This window comes from Scyliorhinus canicula, chromosome 8, assembly GCF_902713615.1.
Source record: "Scyliorhinus canicula chromosome 8, sScyCan1.1, whole genome shotgun sequence".
NCBI classification, from domain to species: domain Eukaryota; kingdom Metazoa; phylum Chordata; class Chondrichthyes; order Carcharhiniformes; family Scyliorhinidae; genus Scyliorhinus; species Scyliorhinus canicula.
The window spans coordinates 147698408-147718104 of record NC_052153.1 but is presented as its reverse complement, the minus strand read 5'-3'; the positions used below and the strand labels follow the sequence as shown (position 1 = coordinate 147718104).

At 45.0% G+C, this 19697-nt stretch overlaps 1 protein-coding gene across 6 annotated transcripts in view; it reads left to right on the top strand.

Annotated features, from left to right (window-relative positions):
• rasgrf2b (Ras protein-specific guanine nucleotide-releasing factor 2b) overlaps nt 1-19697 on the top strand; it is a 293804-nt gene that overhangs the window by 39569 nt on the left and 234538 nt on the right. For all 6 annotated transcript variants that reach the window (XM_038805382.1, XM_038805376.1, XM_038805379.1 and 3 more), the window contains exon 2: nt 8140-8246. In XM_038805382.1, the coding sequence (XP_038661310.1) occupies nt 8140-8246 (107 nt within the window). The remainder of the gene's footprint in view (nt 1-8139; nt 8247-19697) is intronic.

Sequence of the window (19697 nt, the reverse complement as noted above, 5' to 3'; positions counted from 1 at the left end):
TCCACCCTGTGCCTCGGTGTGGCTGGGGGGACCTGCTGGGGTTATTGACCCTTGAAAAGGTGAGCTTTACTCTGAGGGGGGGCGAGTGATGGGTTCTACAATTGTTGGGGTTTGTTCATAATGCATTTTCAGGAATTGGTTACTGTTGAATGTTGGGGGGGGGGGGGGGGGGGGGGGGACGTTGGGTGGCCTGGGGTTTTTTTTTTGTGGGGTTGTTTTGTATTGTGAAAATGTTGAAAATTTGTTGAATAAAAATACTTTAAAAAAAATTTTTTTTTTTCCCTGACTTCTCAGGAGGTTGAGCCAAATTATGGGCTTTGTGATATCTCGGCATTACATTAAGTGCAGCTCGGGAAAGATTCCAGCAGCAGTTTGTGCAGGCTTCTGTCACTAAACTCCTTCAGTTTCATAAAAATAGTAGTGATCTGGATTTACTTTTTTTTCTTCCCAATTTTCCACCCTTCTGTTTTTCTCTGCAGGTAAATAATCGGTGGAGTAAAAGTGGATTTAACATAGTGGGTATTTTGTCAGAATCTATTTTCTGTTCTCACTCTCTAAGTGAAATATGTATATGCATATGAACAAATGAATTAGGAGTAAGAGTAGGCTACACTTTGAGCTTACTCCACCATTCGATACAATCATGGCAGATCTGATTGTGGTCTCAACTCTCCTTTTATATCTACCCCTATACCCTTTGACTTCCTTGTTAATCAAAAACCTGTCTAATTCAGCCATAAAAACATTCAATGACCCAGCCTCCAATGGTCTCTGGGAATGAGAATTCCATACTAACAATCACTAAGAGAAAACATTTCTTCTCATCTCTGTCTTAAAAGAGAGTGTCCTTATCTGCGCTCCCTCTTTCTAGAGTGGATTCTCCAGCCCCCCACCCATGTATTTCCCGGCAATGGGAGGTGGTGTGCTGTTTGCTGGCGGCAGGATCCTCTGCTCCCACCAATGGAATTCCCATCGAAGCCACCCCACGCGGACGGGAATACTGTTGACGGAAACAAGAGAATCCCGTCGCCAGCGAACGGCCGGAGAATTCCGGCCCTCGTCTCTCCCACAAAGGGAAACATTGGGCACAATTTTCCCAAAAGATTTCTAATGTGGCCTCCAGTGGGAAATATGGTTCAATTCCCGCTGGATGGGACAGCGTGAGCCAGATCGTAATTCACCCACCCGTAGATATGTTTTTGGAGGTTGGGGTGATTTGTGCCATGTGTTTGGGACCTATATACGCCAGCAAGGCTGGCTCCTCAGAGATCGGGGCACCCTATTTAAAGGGCAGCCCGATCTTAAGACAGCCCTATAGAACCCCACCACCACCCTCTTCCCCTCAATCGCTGGCAAAGACCCCCCTCCAATTGTTGTCATCAGGCACCCCCCCCCCCCAAAGTGAGTGACACCCCACTTTGGGGTCACCAAAGGCCCTCCTTCCAGCCCTGTCCCCTGGTACAGCCAACGTGGCACTGCTCTCTGGCACCATGACAGTCCCTCCCAACCTGATTATGACAACCTGGGCATGAACCACATTACATTGCCAGCCATGGGTGGGGTGAATCTCAAAATGGGTTCTCCCTGGCACAGATTGTATGAGTCTCTGGCCATAATGTGATTTGCATCTGCATGAGCTGGGCCAGGGGATCGCCCGTATTCTTTCAGAATCTGCCCTATCGAGTCTTCTCAGGATCTTGTGTGTTTCAATAGGATCATAGATCATAGAATTTACAGTGCAGAAGGAGGCCATTCGGCCCATCGAGTCTGCACTGGCTCTTGGAAAGAGCACCCATTCCAAGCCAACACCACCCTATCCCCATAACCCAGTAACCCCACTCAACCAACACTAAGGGCAATTTTGGACACTAAGGGCAATTTAGCATGGCCAGTCCACCTAACCTGCATATCTTTGGACTGTGGGAGGAAACCAGAGCACCCGGAAGAAATCCATACACACACGGGGAGAATGTGCAGACTCCTCACAGTGACCCAGCCAGGAATCAAACCTGGGACCCTGGAGCTGTGAAGCAATTGTGCTAACCACTGTGATACCCACAAATAACAAATAACAGGATGACCTCTCATTCTTCTGGACTCCAATTGGCCCAACCTGTCCAATCTTTCGAATTTTACAATTGTTATACATCATATGTTACAACAGAGAAACTGGCCACTCAGCCAAATAGTCTAGAGTGCTGTTTGGTAACAGGTTTGTCATAATATACACACCAGTATATCATGGTGCAGACACACACTGATTGACACACAGAAAGACCAATCAACACACACAACACAGCAGCCAATCACCAGTTAGCGCACACTCACTATAAAGTAAGAGGGCACTAATTTTCCCGCTCATTCGGGATGCAGCCTCTAAGAAGGACAGAGCTCACAGCTTGTAGCACAGATCTTCACCATGTGCTGAGAGTATAGACTGGTCAGGATAGGCATAGGTCTTCAGTTTAATCTAACATAGTGTTGACCCACAGTGAAAGTATGTTCAACAGTTTCTAGCTTAATAAAATAGTGTTGTACTATTTCAAGTGTCGGCAGCCTGTATATGTTACTGCTAAGGTAAACGCAGTCTCCACAGATCCAGAGTACCCAACACATCATGGTACCAGTACGTGATGTTAGAACTTATTAGACCAACCTGCAAGTGATCTGCCTTCAACCAGCAATCAGCCATCCTGCAAAATGGACAGCGTCCGCCCCCCCCACCGCCGCTCCGCATCACCGGTAACCTCGGGGCCAACTGGAAGATCTTCAAACAACGATCCCAGCTTTACCTTGAAGCCACAGACCTGGATGCTGCTTCAGACGCCAGGAAGATTTCTCTCTTCCTCTCCACGGCCGGGGACCACGCCATCCACATCTTCAACTCTCTCACCTTCGCCGATGGTGAAGACAAATCAAAATTCAAGACGGTCCTCCTCAAATTTGACAGTCACTGCGACATCGAGGTAAATGAAAGTTTTGAGCGCTATGTCTTCCAACAGCGTTTGCAGGGTAAGGATGAACCTTTCCAATCCTTTCTCACCCACCTCCGCATCCTTGCGCAGTCCTGTAATTACGGGTCCACCTCCGACTCCATGATACGCGACCAGATCGTTTTCGGTGTTCAGTCGGACACCTTACGCCAGCAGCTGCTCAAGGTTAAACAGCTCACCCTTGCGATTGCCATCGAGACCTGCGTGCTGCATGAACACGCCACTAATCGGTATTCACACATCCAAGCGGCTGTAACGGCGCATCAAGGTCCTCACGAGGCAGAACGGGTACAAGCAATCAAGCAACTCCAGGGCCTCAGCCTGGATGAGGGTGGCCATTTTGCGCGCTTTTCACGGCCTCCCGCGCATGCGCGCACTGAACAAGGGGACGGCGACGCCGAAGATTGCACTGCGCAGGCACGCACCACATGCGACCGCACCACGCATGCGCGGTGGCGCAACCAGCGTATTGACGCTACAACGTGCGCCAACTGTGGCTCCGCCCACTTAAAGCGGTAATGTCCTGCAAAATCCCGACGCTGCCTACAATGTGGCAACCTTGGCCACTATGCTGCTTTATGCAGGTCTTCTCAGCCAGCCTTGCAGAGAAGTTTTGTCTTTGTTCGATTGACATCTCGATGAGGTTATAATAAGTTTCTGTGATCCATTTTGTTATTGTCTCAGTGTTTATTTGCACAAGGCTGGGATGTGTCAAGTGCTTAAAGCCACTGTTATTGACACTTTAATGTTCTGTTTAATTGATACTTTTATAGGGTTGTCGTCGGAACAGCGGTTTCTTCTCAAAGGATATGCATGGGTGTTTTCTCATTGCAGTTTCTCACATGGCACTGTTACTATAGTGCACATTAGGTCTGTACATAGTATATATTGGAGGAATGGGCATGAGGGGTATGAGGGGCCATTTTGGTGGGTGCGGGGCATGAGTTGGCATTGAGCTTGCATGGGAGCATGGGGGTAATAGGGTGTTAAGAGTTAGGGCTAGACAGCCTAAAATGTAAGCATACAACTGGGACAATTACCCAGAGAACTGATGCAAAGTTTTTAACCAGCCCGCCTTGGCACTCGGATGTCCTTGGGCCTGCCCCTGATCTGTTTCCAGGGATGATAGGCCCGAGGGAAAATAATGCGTAAAGATGTAATTTATACTGAGTTGGTCTGTTGAGTCTGAAAAATTCCCCACTTGAGTTGTCTGCCTCAATAGAGACAGTCTGACCCAATGATTCAGGTTGACGACCTGACATGAGAACAATTCTGATGCTGCCAGATTTGCAGAGTATTTCCAGCATTTTCTGCAGATTTCTAAATGCCTCCTCACATACAGAGAAACAATGCTTTACAGAGTGATTAGCAGTGATGGATATTCTCTGCAGGGTCTTGGTGAGACCACTACCGGAGTAATGTGTACCGTTTTGGTCTCCTTATTTGGAAAAGGATATAATTACTTTGGAAGCAATGCAGAGAAGTTTAACTTGATTCATTTGCTTATGGAGATCAGCGTTGGACTGGGGTGGGCACAATAAGAAGTCTTACAACACCAGGTTAAAGCCCAACAGGTTTGTTTCGAATCACTGGCTTTAGGAGCACAGCTCCTTCCTCATTCACCTGAGGAAGGACCAGTGCTCCAAAAGCTAGTGATTTAAAATAAACCTGTTGGGCTTTAACCTGGTGTTGTAAGACTTCTTATCTTGATTCATTTGGGGGTGAAGGACTTATCTTATGAAGAGAGGTTGAACAGTTTGGGCATATGCTCATTAGTGTTTAGAAGAATGAAAGGTGATTTTGTCGGGATATGTGTGATCTTGCGGGGCTTGGATGTTGGGAGGATGTTTACTTTAGTGGGGGAGAATAAAACTGGGGGATATAGTTTAAGAACAAGAGGTACCTTTTGAGGTGATATGAAGACAGTTTTATCTCTGAGAGGGTCCTTTGTTTTTAAATTATTTTCCCCAGAGAGCAGTGGAGATTGGGTTACTGAATTTACTCAAGGCTGAGTTACATAGATAGATTGATAGATAAAGGAGTCAAGGTTTATGGTGGTAGTGGTGGTTGAGGGGCGGTGGGGGGGAGGTAAGAAGATGTCACAATCAGATCAGCCATGATCGAATGATGGAGCAGGCTCAAAGGACCAAACGGCTTACTCCTGCTACTAAGTCCTGTGTTCCTATTGAGCAGATGGAAGGAGGAAGAACAAAAAGATGGGCTAAGTGTGAGGTAAGGCATGTTTAAAGTGAAAGGGCTCTCAGAGGTTTCTGAAGGCAACAGGGAAGTAACAAGAAATAATGCTGAGGGAGGGAGTTCAAGAGGGCAGTGGCATTGTGACTGAACAAATGGTGTCTCGAGACCAAATAACAGAAGGAATCTAGTGTTAGAGGAGTGGAATGTGTTCCTTGTAATATACAATTGGAAACTTTGGGCAAAAGGATGAAACAAGAACACAGAGGGATTTGAAGATGTTATTAACTATTTTAAATTGCTGTAGGGGAACCTTGGTGAAGTCTGGTAAGGACAGGGATGATGGGGATGCAGATCATTACTGTGGGGGAACACCATTTGACGTAATTTGAGTTTACAGTGGGTGGAAAGACTGGTAAGGAGAGTGTTAGAGAAATTCAACCTTGATAATATATAGATGTAGATTGCAGCAGTAGAAGAGGTCAAAGTGGCAAGGTTATGGGTGTGAAAGAAAAGAGTCTTTGTGATTGATCAGCTGTGGGTAAAGGGAAGCATGAGTTTGGGTGTGGGCAAGATGCCAAGTTTCTGCACCTCTGGACTTAGTTTGATTGATAGAATGGAGACTGGAGCGGCTGGAGGCACACTGGTCCTTAAGGGATGACTGCAGATTATATTTTGTTTTTGGAAGTACTTTATATAATGAACAATATCAATTAACATGATATTTATCTTCCACTGAGCAAGTCAGTAGATCAGCATTATGCCTTCAGTGCATCAGAAGTGCTGTGAAAAATGCTCTAATTTATATTGAATTGATAAATTGTAAGGTAGATTTACCAAGCTATCACCCATGATGATGTTCTTGGACCTCGATGAATACATTGCTAGCAGAGTAGTTACTCTATCTCAGGGAAGAACTGAGAAAACCTACTTCCAGAACTATATCTAAAACCACAGATTCCATTCATGTGAACTTTAGATGTGACACAGAAATCGTTCATCACAAAAATAAGGCGGGATTTACCGACCAACCTGCCATGTGATTTACAGAGGTGGAGGTGGCCCACTCGCGGGACTTACTGGTCCCGCTGTTGTAGGACCGGAATATCCCGCTGCCGTGAAAGGCCGGTAAATCCCTCCATAATTATTTTAATTAATTTCTTCCATGTGGTATTACAAGCCAAAGTTAACCATGTTTCTGAGGGTCAATCATTAAAAAAATACTAGGTGATATCTCAATTGTAAGTTAAACCCTTGATCCATGCTATTTTTAATTTTGTTGCTGTACATCTGATCTTATAATAGTGCTTGGCTCTTGACCTTCAATTTGTTAAAGATGGCAAAATAAAAGCAAAGTTCTGCAGATGGTGGAAATCTGAAATAAAAACAGAAAATACTGACAATATTCAGCAAGTTGGACCGCATCTGTGGAGAGAGAAAAACAGACGACTCTTCTTCGGAGCTGAAATTAGGGTTAGTCTGACATGAGTAGGGGAAATGGCAGAATTGGTATGGAGTCCAAGGAAAGTTGAGGGAAGTTGGGGGCCCTTTGTAAGGAGATCAATGGAGTAAGACTAATCCCTGGCCATGGAGTGAGTGGGGGAAGGGAAAGGCTATTCTTGGGTTACCTGAATAGGATTCATCCAGCGTAAGGGATACAGAATGGGAAGAGCTTGCTATTTAAAGTCACAGCGGCTTTCTGTCCTCAATCTGATAGTGAATATTTTGAAAATAAAGTTCTGAAGAAGTCATACGGACTTGAAACATTAACTGTGTTTCATTCTCCACATATGCTGCCACACCTGCTGAGTTCATCCAGCATTTTCTGTGAATATTTCTTGTTTAGTTCTGACGCTGTTTGTTGTCAATTTTAAAGCTGAGTTTAATAGACGATTATCAACCAAAGGTATTAAGGAATATAGGAATATAGAACAAAGGCAGTTATATGGAGCAGGATATTTAGGCCACAACGTGGGTGCAGAGGTGGGCAGGCACGAACATCTGCGTCACTGGCCAGTGTGGCTGTCTCACTTCAGGGCTATTTTCCTAAAGGTGAGTTTGGAGTTAGCAGGCAACCTGCCTGCCAACGGTGGGACGACAATTAATGGCAGTTAAAGCCCATTGATGTATATTGTCAGAGGCTGAGTGGTCGGTCTTTGGGCCTCCCAAGACATCAGGGACTAGGCGGCAGAGTGAAGGCCAGAGTTCCAGGCAGTCTTTGAGGCCTTCCCCTCTACAAACTGCTCAAGTCATTTTTAAATTCAACAGTTAAAAAAATTGAGAGTGGGTGTCTCAAAATGGAGGCACTCTCTCTCTCTTACTTGAACTGCAAGCTGCTGCTCCTTTAGTGTTGGGGGGCTTCCTATTGGTGTACTTGCTTTGAGAGCCCTCCTGCTGTCATTAGTTGGATGGTGAGACCAGTCTTTGGCCAGTTCATGGACAGTCACGGCTGTGTGACTATTTCTTACATAGTACAGGATTGTGACCCCCATTTGAAATGGTCATAGGGGTCCCAGAGTAAAATCCTGTCCATGGAATTAGGTTGCAGATCAGTCATGATCTCATTGAGTGGGGGAACATGCTTGAGGGACTGAATGGCCTACTGATATCCCTATTTCATTACTGTTATCGGACAGTTCAATCAACTGGTCAATGCACGTATCAATGATGTCACCAAGCGATATTTATTACCATCCCTCATGCACTTAACCCATGTTCCTTTCTCTGACAAGACACATTTCTATAATTCAACACACAGCTGGAGCAGAATGTTTTCAGCGTTTGAGTTAGTTTTATTAATTGTCAGATTTAGTTTTGTTAATGCTTTTGAAATTTATTTTGCATAATTTTAGTTCAATTCTGAGTATCATTAAAACACCTTTTTGCTCTGTTATTTTATGGCACCATCAAAAGGCACAATGATTAATGTTGTAATATTCTATTTCTTGTGCAGCATTACTTTACCATAACTTTTGGCCATGAAGGATATAAACCCTTGGAGCTCCGGATTGAAGAAGAGGCTGACTGTGAAACATGGGTGGATGCTATTCAACAGGCCAGGTATAGCCACTTATATTGTGTATATTTGAATCCATGAACAGCCATTTGGAGGACAACATTTTGCATTTAACAGCAGGACTTAAAAACTAAAATGTCTCAGAACATTTTGCAGGGCAACGAATTGGTGATGAACTGATATATTTCAGGAGCGAAAGCAAATGCATGGTTTAATTATGGATTTTTTAAAGGTTTATGAACTCTTGGAGGAAATCATTTTGGGGGAAAAAACCAACGGGGGGGGAGATAGTGACTGAATAATCAGTTTCCAATGGTCAAATGAAGAGTGTAAGGAACAAGGCGACATAGAGGTGGTGGGAGGAGGGCACAACATGATTTTGGAACTGGAAAGATTGACTCAGAGTGCACTGGGATCCTGGAGGCTCCTGAAGGCGAGGCTGAGGATCTGGAAGTTAAATTGCAGTGGAAGAGGGAACAAATGGAACTTCACAAGGACAGGGAATTAGAAGAGTGCAGGAATTTTATGAGGGAGAAAGCACCCCATGAGGAATTTTGGATTGGTAGAAGTTTGTCAAGAATGGAGTATGGATACAGAAAAGGTTTTAAAATTACAAAATCATGGATTAGGACTTCAGCAAGAATGCGGCAGAAGTAGTGGTGTAAATTGGTAATGTTTCCCTCCTGTCTAATGTCTTGATTATCTGATTATATTGATTGTCAATATAAAAAATATTTTTAACAGAACTTGGAAAATCAATGAAATTCATGAAAGCATTATGGGCGGGATTCTCCGCTCTCGGGACTAAGTGCTCGCGCCGTCGTGAATGCCGTCGCGGAGGCTCCAGCCTCCTTACGCAGCGCCCGCAGTTGGGGCAGCTCATTCCTGCGCATGCGCAGTTGGGCTGCGCAATCCTGCGCATGCGCGGGGAACTTCTTACATGCGACGGGGTTCTGGGGCCGGCCGCGGAAGGAGGTAGGCCCGGGGGGGGGGGGGGGGGGGGGGGAAGAGGGCGGCCCGCCGATTGGTGGGCCCCGATTGCAGGCCAGACCCCATCGGAGGCCCCCCCCTCGGTGAAGGAACCCCCCCCCACAGACCGCACCCCCAGTGTTCCCGCACAGTTCCCACTGGCAGCGACCAGGGGTGAATGGCGCCAGTGGGACTGTAATTTTTCTCGCTGGCCACTCGGTCCATCCGGGCCGGAGAATCGCCGCAAACGGCGAGCGCCGATTCTCTGAGAGGCCCGGCGCGATTCTCGCGGTGCTGGTTTTGAAGGGGGGGGTGGGAGAATTGCGTGCGGGTGGCGGCGTGGCGCGACTCGCATGGCGCCCCGGCGATTCTCCCACCCGGCGTGGGGGGGGGATACCGCCCTATAGCTTCTGCAGAATGAAGCAGAATGAGTATTGTTGAGCAGAAGTTGCTCCATAGTGACTTTGCTTGCCAAGGTAAATACAATTATGTCTCATGAAAATGGACCAAGGTTTAAATCGTAAGAAGGAAAGATAATTTTACGGTGCATATCACATTCTCAGGTCAACCTGAAGTGTTCGATAACCAATTAATTAATTAGGCAAATGCAAGGTACCACAAATTGCAATTATTAAATCACCAGATAATTTGATTTTGTTGTCAATGGTTGAGGGGGGAATGTTGGCCAGAAGAACAGGGGGACTCATGAGTATGCTTTAAATATTGCCATTGAGTCTTTTTATATTTAGTATTCATCTTCTTCTAAAGACCAGGGAGATGAAAAGCTGCACAAGAGGGCTGAGTGTGCTTTGATAGCTGAAAATGCATTCTTTTCAAAAGAAGTAACTACTTAGATTTAAGTAAGAAACACAATCAATAGGGAAGTAATATTAAGTCAAGGCTAGGTAAAAATAAAGTAGTATAAGTCAACCAAAATAAATTGAAGTTAACATAAGGGAAGTAAATTAAAGCTCAGCCACATGGAAAGTGTTTCCTGTAAAATATAGGAAGTCATCGACACTACTGGGGCGGAATTCTCCGACCTCCCGGGAATCATGGCAGAGATGGAAGAGACGCCCCCTACAGCGCATGCGCCGGTGTGACGTCAGCGGCCGCTGACGCTCCAGCGCATGCGCGGACTCACGCCGACCGGCGAAGGCCTTTCGGCCAGCCATCACGCTGGTCGGCGGGGCGCCAAAGGCCATTCGCGTCAGTCGGCGGAGTGGGAGACACTCCGGCGCGGGCCTAGCCCTTAAAGGTGCGGAGAATTCGGCACCTTTGGGGAGGCCCGACACCGGAGTGGTTCTCGCCATTCCGGTACAGCGGGACCCCCCACCCCGCCGGGTAGGGGAGAATCCCAGCCCTGGTGTCCAAGACAACCACATATGCAGGAAGTGTCACTAGCTGAAACTTCAGCTCCAGGTTTCAGAGCTCGAGCGGCAGCTGGAGTCACTGTGGTGCATCCGTGAGGCTGACAGCTACGTGGATAACATGTTCAGCGGGGTGGACACACCACAGGTTAGGAGCCTGAAGACAGAGAAGGAATAGGTGGTCACCAGACAGTCCAAGAGAACTAGGCAGGTAGTGCAGGAGTTCTCTTGGGTCCACTCATCATTCAGTTTTCCATTTTGGATTCAGGTTCGGATTCTAATTCCTCAGAGGAGTGCAGTCAGAGCCATGTTTGTGGTACCACAGACAGCTCTGCTGCATAGTGTCCTGTTCATCACCCTGGGGTAACATTGACTGCAACTGGATGCAGTTGCACTTGAAAGTAGACTCCAAACTTTGATGTTAGTTCAATACTATGTAGTTAAGGGGCTGGTTTAGCTCACTGGGCTAAATCGCTGACTTTTAAAGCAGACCAAGCAGGCCAGCAGCACGGTTCGATTCCTGTACCAGCCTCCCCGGACAGGGGCCGGAATGTGGCGACTAGGGGCTTTTCACAGTAACTTAATTGAAGCCTACTCATGACAATAAGCAATTTTCATTTTCATTTCATTCATTCATTTCATTTTTCAATACGCTTTATTGAACTTGTTAAGCAGTGCACACAGTTCGCTGTGGGTTTGACACAGTACTAATCTAAGCGTGTTTACTATAACTAACTAGACCAGACTAGCTCTGAGCCACGTGTAGAAGGTGCTGACTGATATATACACCCTGACTGTCACTACAGTTGTCACCAGTGGAAAAAGGCAGAGTATTAATGCCTCGTGTGTTTTATAGTGCGAGACCACCTTCTAGTGTTCTGCCTAGTGATTGGTTGTGTTCTGTCCTGTGTGTTGATTGGCTGTACTGTCACTGCCTGTCTATATCTCATTATGTGCATGAGTGCATATCATGACACATAAGAGGTGAAGGAGAAGAAAAAAGAGATATACTGATGGATAAAAGCAAATTACTGCTGATGCTGGAATTTGAAACAAAAGAGAAAATGATGTCCGATGACTCTTTGTCAAAGCTTTGACAAAGAATCATCGGACTCAAAACATTAGTTTTTTTTCTTTCCCTACAGATGCTGCCTGACCTGCTGAGATTTTTCAGCATTTTCTCTTTCAGATAGATTTCAGGATGATTTCTTAGTTAAGGGAACAGATTAGGCATTTCTGTGGCTGTAGGCGTGAATCCAGGATGGTGTCTTGCCTTCATGGTGCCAGGGCCAAGGATGTCACAGAGCGGCTGCAGGACAGGATGGTAATCAGTCACAGCTCGTAGTCCATATTGGTACCAATGAAAGGTAGGAAATGGGATAAGGTCCCGTATGAAGATTTCAGGGAGTTAGGAAGGAGATTGAGTAGTAGGACCCTTAAAGCAGGATTACTCCCAGTCCCATATGCGAGTATAGAAATAGGAGAATTCAGTGATTAAACATGTAGTTACAAAGCTAGTGTAAAAGGGAGGACATCAGACATCTCAGGCATTTGGACCAGTTCTGGGGAAGTTGGAACCAGTACGAGGAGGATGCTCTACTCCTGAACAGGTATGAATGTCATTGCAGGGAGATTTGCTAGTGTTGTTGAGGGAGAGTTAAACTAGAATAGCAGGGGTTGGGAACCTGAGGGCAAGTGCAGAGCAGGGAGCAGGAGATGGAAAATTAGCAGGTGACTCTGAAAGGTAGTAGTTGCAGAGGTTAAAAAGTGGACACCACAGGAATTTGACAATGTTAAAAGGTAGTTATGTAAATGCAAGTATAGCAATAAAGCCGATGAGCTGAGGGCACAGATAGACACAAGGGTAGTATGATATCTTCACAATAACACAAACTTGGCTTAAAGTGGAGTAAAAAAGGCAGTTCAACATCACTGGATATAGAATTTTCAGACAGGATATTGAGGAAGATAAAAAGATAAAATAATGCTGTAGCATTATTGGTTAAAGAATCAATTTCAGTCATGAGAAGGGATGATCTACTAAACGAAGCATCAAATGAGGTCATATGAGGTCAGAAATAAAAAGGAGCACCCACTCTGCTAGGAGTCTACAATAGACCCCCAAATAGTGGAAGGGAGTAAGAGCAAATACATCGACAGATTTATGAGTGCAAAAATAATAGGGCCTTAATCATTAGGGACTTCAGATAACCTAATATCAATTGGGATACAGACAGTGCGAAGGGCACAGTGGGCACAAAATTCATGAACTGCATTCAATAGAACTTTTAAGTCCGCAAGTAACTGCCCAACGGGAGGGGGCGTAATTATAGATCTAGGGCATAATTTAACAAAAAAAACAGTCTCCCATTTTGGGCAGGTTTAGTGGGATAGTTCCTGCCGCCTGTAGCATTGGGAATGACCCCAATATTGAACTGGACTCTGCCATTTCTTTGGAATACCCCGCCAAGGCTGCGCTCAGTTGCACATTTACTGCATGGCGGACCTCGATTCGCCAGTGCAGGAAGAGACGGTGCCCCAATCTCTCCACCCCCCCAGCGCAACCCCTGGACCCAACTCACTTGCTGGGGATCATCAAGCACCCTGCACCTCATATGGACAGGGCACTCCCGGAACCGGTCCCCAGCAGGTGCAAAATGATACCCAGGCACCTTGGCACTGCCAGCCTGGAACCTTGGCAGTTCTCTTGCCAGGCTGGTAGTGTCATTTGGACACATGTTGGCACCCAGTGGCAGTGCCAGGATGTCCAGGTGGCACTGCCAAGGTGCCAGGCTGGCAGTACACAGGTGCGTGGGTGGCATCAGCAGTGCCAGGGTGCCACCTTGCCCACAGGTCAACCACCCACCTCCTATCGCGTGGGAGATTCCCCCAAGTGCCATTCCAGCTGGTCCCTGTTTGTGGAGGCCAATGCTGAATGGTGCCTGGCTGGAGTCTCCGTGGCGAGGTCGATAGATCTTGGGGGCTGGTTAGTTCTGACATAGACATAGTTAAGTGAGCAATTAAGCTCACTTAACTATGCAAGTCTGGATCCCGCCCAATGTGGGTGGGAACCAGATCAAGACGACTCGCGAGATCTCGTTAGATCTCGCGGGGCATAACGACTATCAGGAATCCCAGAAAAAGCCTCTCGCGGGTTCTACCGGCCATGCCCCGTCTGATTCCGGCCGATAAATCATGCCCTTAACCTCAGGAAATGAAACAGGGCAAGTGGATGAACGAGCAGTGGGGGACCATTTTGGAGATAATTACCATAATATAGTTAGATTTAGCATTATTATGGAAAATGACAAAGATAGAACAGGAGTAAAAGTTCTAAATTGGGAAAGGACCAATTTTACAATGCTGAGAGGTGAATTGGCGAAAGTGGACTGGATACAGCTATGAGAAGGGAAAGCCGTGTGAAATCAATGGCAGACTTTCAAACGTGACATTCAATGGGCACAACATAGACACATGAAGACAAAGGGTGGCACTAACAAATCAAGAGCCCCCTAGTTTCCAGAAAGATACCTGATAAGATAAAGCAGAAAAAGAAAGCTTACGGCAGACACAAAAAGCTGAGAGGAGTATAGAAATAACAGGGTGAAGTAAAAGAGGGAATTAAGAAAGCAAGGAGAGGAGATGACAAAATATTGTCAGGTAAAATCAAAGAAAGCGAAAGATGTTTTACCAGTACATTAAGAACAAGAGAATAACTAAGGAAAGAGTACAGTTGTACAGATCACAGATGTACGGGGTAACTTATGCATTGATAGAAGATATGGGCAAGGTTTTCAATGGGTGCTTTGTTTCTTTCATTTGAAGGAGAGGGAGGATGCAGACATTCTGGGAGTTACCAGATTCAATAAACATAATGAGAGAGGAAGTATGGAAGGGAGTGACATCCATGAAGGTGACTAAATCACCAGACGCAGATGGATTGTAACACAGGCTGTTAAAGGAAGCCTAGGAGGAAATAACAGGTGTTCTGAAGATCATTTTCCAATCCTCACTGAATACAGGTGAGATACCAGGGGATTGGAGGCCTGTGAACGTTGTACCGTTATTTAAAAAGGGGTGGAAGGGATAAGCTGGAAAATAACTGGCTGGTCAGTGTGACTTTGGTGGAGGGCAAATTATTAGAATCAATTCTGAAGATAGGATGAACTGTCACTTAGAAAGGCATGGAATTTTTAAGGGTTAGTCTGCATGGCTTTGTTGGGGGAAAATCATATCTTACTAACTTAATCACATTTTTTGAAGTAACAACGAGGATTGATGAGGGTAGTGCAGTGGATGTTGCCTACATGGATTTTGGTTAAGCATGTGACAAGGTCCCAAATGGCAGACTGATCAGAAAAGTGAAAGCCCATGGGATTCTGGGGAAGGTGGTGAGCTCAATGACAGAGAAAAAAGGGTAATGATTGATGATGTTTTTGCGAATGGAAGGTAGCTTCCAGTGGTGTTCCACAGGGTTCAGTTTTGGAGTCCTTGCTGTTTTTTGTATTTATTAATAATTTCGACTTAAATGGGGACAGCATGATTGGGAAATTTGCAGATGGCAAATTGGCCGTGTAATTGATAGTGAAAAGGATAGCTGGCATCTCCAAAATTATATCAATGCTTTGGTTGAGTGGGCGGAAAAATGACAAATGCAATTCAATGTGGAGAACTGTGAGTTAATACATTTGGGGAGGTCAAACAAAGCAAGGGAATACTCAATATATTGTAGGATATGTAGAGGAAGTGAGAAACCTCGGAGTGCATCCCCACAGATCCCTGAAGGTGACAGGATAGGTAGGAAAGTTGGTAAAGAAAGCATGCTTTCCTTTATTTGATAAGGTATTGAATGCAAAAGCAGGGATGTAATGCTGGAAATGTGTAAAATGCAGGTTAGGCCACAGCTGGAGTTTCCAGTACAGTTCTGGTCACCACATTACAGGAAGGACATAATTTCTCTGGAGTGAGTGCAGAGGAGATTTACAAGAACGTTACCAGAGTTTGAAAATTGCAGCTGTGAGGAAAGATTAGGTAGGCTATGGTTATTTTCCTTAGAATAGAAGAGACTAAGGGGTGACCTAATTGAGGTGTATAAAATTATGAGGGACCTAGATAGAGTAGACAGGAAAAATCTGCTTCCCCTAGTTGAGGGGTCAGTTACCAGGGGGCATGGATTTAAGGGATTGGTAGAAGGATTAAAGTAGACATGAGGAAAAACATTTTTACCCAGAGTGTGGTGGTCTGGAATTCACTGCTTCAGTGGTGGCTGAAGCTGAAACGCTCAATTCATTTAAAAGGTACCTGAATCTACACTTGACGTTCTGTAACCTGTAAGTTTATGGATTAGCATTAAAATATACGGCTAGTTGTTTTTTTTCCTCTTTTTTTTGGCTGGAGCAGAAATGATGGGCTGAATTGCCTCTTCCTGTGCCGTAACTTTCCAATAGTTCTATGGTTACGTTAATTTGATGCATTGCTTTAGATTTCTGCATTTCCCAATATTCTTTTTAATGTGCCATTGATGGGAAATTATGATGCAGTTCAGTAAATATTGTTCAAGCAAATCCCTCACAAACAAAATTCAGCATAGAGAATGCAAAACCTGTCTCCTGCCTCTTATACAAATAGAGTAGTAATAGCTCAGTCACAAAATTCTGCTTGCAATACTCATTCCCCACACAACAGTCCCCAGAGGCTGGTTTAGCTCACTGGGCTAAATCACTGGCTTTTAAAGCAGACCAAGCAGGCCAGCAGCACGGTTTGATTCCCGTACCAGCCTCCCCAGACAGGCGCCGGAATGTGGCGACTAGGGGCTTTTCACAGTAACTTCATTGAAGCCGACTCGTGACAATAAGCGATTTTCATTTCATTTCATTTTCAATTAGATGGTCCAACTCTCTCCCAGAAAACAAGTCCTGAGGTGTTTTAACTGCAAGGGCTTCTTAGTTTACATAAGGGTGTTTCTCACCACTTGGGGACAATCAGCTACTGTGTCAGCACAATGTCCAGTTGGTCAGCCAGAGGCCTGGTTAAAGTCTGAATGCTCCAATTAAAGTGATGTTGCATTCCCTTCTGCAAGGATTAGCTCCTGGAGTGGTGGAGCAAGAGCTAATAAGCAGGACGAGTTTCAACTGGAGGCGTTCAGGCTGGGGAAGAAGATCCCAAAGAGCCATGTGCACTAGGCATGGAGTGAGATTGCAGAGGTTGTCAGCTCCAGGAACATAAATGCTCAAACCTGAATGCAATGCAAGGAGAAATTTGACCTTCCAAATGTAATCAGGGTAGAGTTATCCATTTCTCCATCTTTCTCAACGGCACATGGCAATAGTCTTTCCCTCCTGCTCCAGCATCTTCAACAATTTCATCCCATCCATCACAACATCTTTGAGTTTACAAATCTGACTGTGGGAATCCATGGCTATGCCTGTATACTCAATGGGTGTATGATGAACTAGCCAGATGCGAGATTGGGACCAAATATATCAGGTGCCAACTCAATACTGAAATCTTGATGGCCTTTAGGGGATAAAACCTACTTCGCAGCTCAAACATGTTTATCAACCAGGCTAAACAGCTGAGGCAGTGAGCCCAACTCAGGTTCAAGTCTGAGATTATTTTTATAGATCCCTGTAGATTAGCTTTTCAAGTGAAAGCAAATTTCTTACCAGTAATAACTTTTGTAACTCTATTGCTATCAAAACTAATGAAAAGTACAGCTCAAATGAGCAAAGCAGAATCTATATTTACAGCCAATGAAATATCACATGAGACTCGAAGCATCCTTGGCCGAGACACCATATGGAAAAGTCATCAGAATTGTATTACTTTTTATTGCATATCAGTAAATCTTGTCAATGTGTGCAAATAAAAAAAATCTGTCCTTTATAAATTTCAGGAAGATTGATTTTAATAAAATCAAATAGGGGCTGGTTTAGCTCACCAAGCTAAATCGCTGGCTTTTAAAGCAGGCCAGCAGCACGGTTCGATTCCCGTACCAGCCTCCCCGGACAGGCGCCGGAATGTGGCGACTAGGGGCTTTTCACAGTAACTTCACTGAAGCCTACTCGTGACAATAAGCGATTTTCATTTTTTCAAATAAGTAAAAGTAAAGTTGCCATAGTCTCAGATGACCATTGTAATATTCTCAATGTTCACGGATGGCGATATTTTTGCGGTTGAATCAATTAAAGAACAAACCGCTTTGTTAAAGAACAAAACTATTTATTAACTAACTAAACACTATAAAGGTTTCTATGATATGAAGGATAACTACAGTTGGATATGATGGCTAAATACAAATAATTATGATTAACTAGTATTAATTACTATTGACTAAGGAGCTACTTTTTTTTTAAAATTTAGATTAGCCAATTATTTTTTCCAATTAAGGGGCAATTTAGCGTAGCCAATCCACCTAGCCTGCACATCTTGGGGTTGTGGGGGCGAAACCCACGCAGACACGGGGAGAACGTGCAAACTCCACACGGACAGTGACCCAGAGCCGGGATCGAACCTGGGACCTCAGTGCCGTGAGGCGGTTGTGCTAACCACTAGGCCACCGTGCTGCCCTCTAAGGAGCTACTTGATATGCGACTGGACTCTATGCCTGCTTCCACGTTCTGCTGCACACCTGGTGTGGGTTCCAGCAATGTTCTCCTGTCATCACACCACCTAGTGGCTGGATGCTAGAATCTCAGTCTATGCAGACGGCACCTATCTTTACTTACAGTTCGGTTGTTAAATTATGCACAAATTATATTCTGACATATCATTGCATCCTCCTCTTTTACAAGATGATTAAATCATTTATATATACATATGAACTATTTACAAATACATGAATTTTTAAAATGGGTCAAATTGTACACAGGCAAATATTTTTTTTTAAGTGTCCGGTATTTTTAAAAGTCTGTTTGAGTCTCTTGGCTGATTCTGCTGTTTCACTGTCTTTGATGTTTAGGGTGTTCTTTGTCTTGAGCTCGTGGTGTTTAAATATCTTACCCGCTTTTGCTGCCAGCCCAACTTCCCGATTAAGTTTTGAAGGAAGTGATTCCATGTTATTTGGCTTCAGGGATTTCCTTGCTATACCAGGGCTCACTGTGCTGTTCAATATCGGCTGGCGTCCATGTGCTGCAAGGGCGGTTGAACTTTGAAGAGGGTACAAAAGAGATGTGCATCCCGCATCGAGCAGAATTTGTATCATCTTAAAGATCCGAACCACAGGGCTCAACCACAACCTCCGAGGGCATTGTGCCTGCATATGGCTCCTCTTTGTCTGTGTGTCCCTAATGCTATGCTGCAGGGCACTCATCTCAGCGTTTTGCTGCTTTATGATTAGCCGCTTGTTTTCTATGATTCTTTCGTTTTGGTTTAGTTGTTCTTGCAGCTGCTGGGATATGCGTTGCATTGTGTTTATTACCTCATTTGACTCATGATTTTGTGTCGCTGTGTTGTCGCATGCTCTCGGAGGCAACCGTGTCTTCCAGGCCCACCATGCTTTCGGTAGCATCTTGGCAGTGCTTCTTTCTGAGCAGAGCTGCGGCCTGAGCTTTGGATTTGTTCACCAGCGTCTGTTGTGCATTTTCATATATGGCTGCAGTGTGCACCATCTGTATGTCGTCTGTGTCTTAAATTTCTGTGTCGGCGATTGCATAGTCGCTGTGCAATTCGTTGAGTTCAAAGAAATTGGCGTCTTGGTCGCTGGACTAGTTGTAGGGCCTCACACGCTGTTGCACCTAGCAACGATCTCTTATCTGTCTCTACAACTGTGCATTCCATCAAATATGATTGTTCGTTAACCTCTACTTGCAGAGTGCATTTTCCAAGCGTCTTAATTCATACGCCGTGGTAGTCTGTGAGACTGCACTCATTGTCTGGCTGAATGTGTGGCTGATTGCACATCTTGTTGAGGTCTGCCTCGTTCATTACATTTACTCTGGCACCAGTGTCTATTTTGATGAATGTGTTGGTTTGATTTATCATTAGCTGAATTGTCCAATTGTCTACCTGGCCTGTTCCCGTTTCTTCAGTCTCGTAGAATGGTTCTGTGTCTTCCTCGACGGTATCGATGAAGAATGAATCTTCGTTGTTATCTGTTGCACTGGTGTCCTCATCTTGCCTACTGCGGATGGCATTTTGCAATAAAGAAGAGTTGTT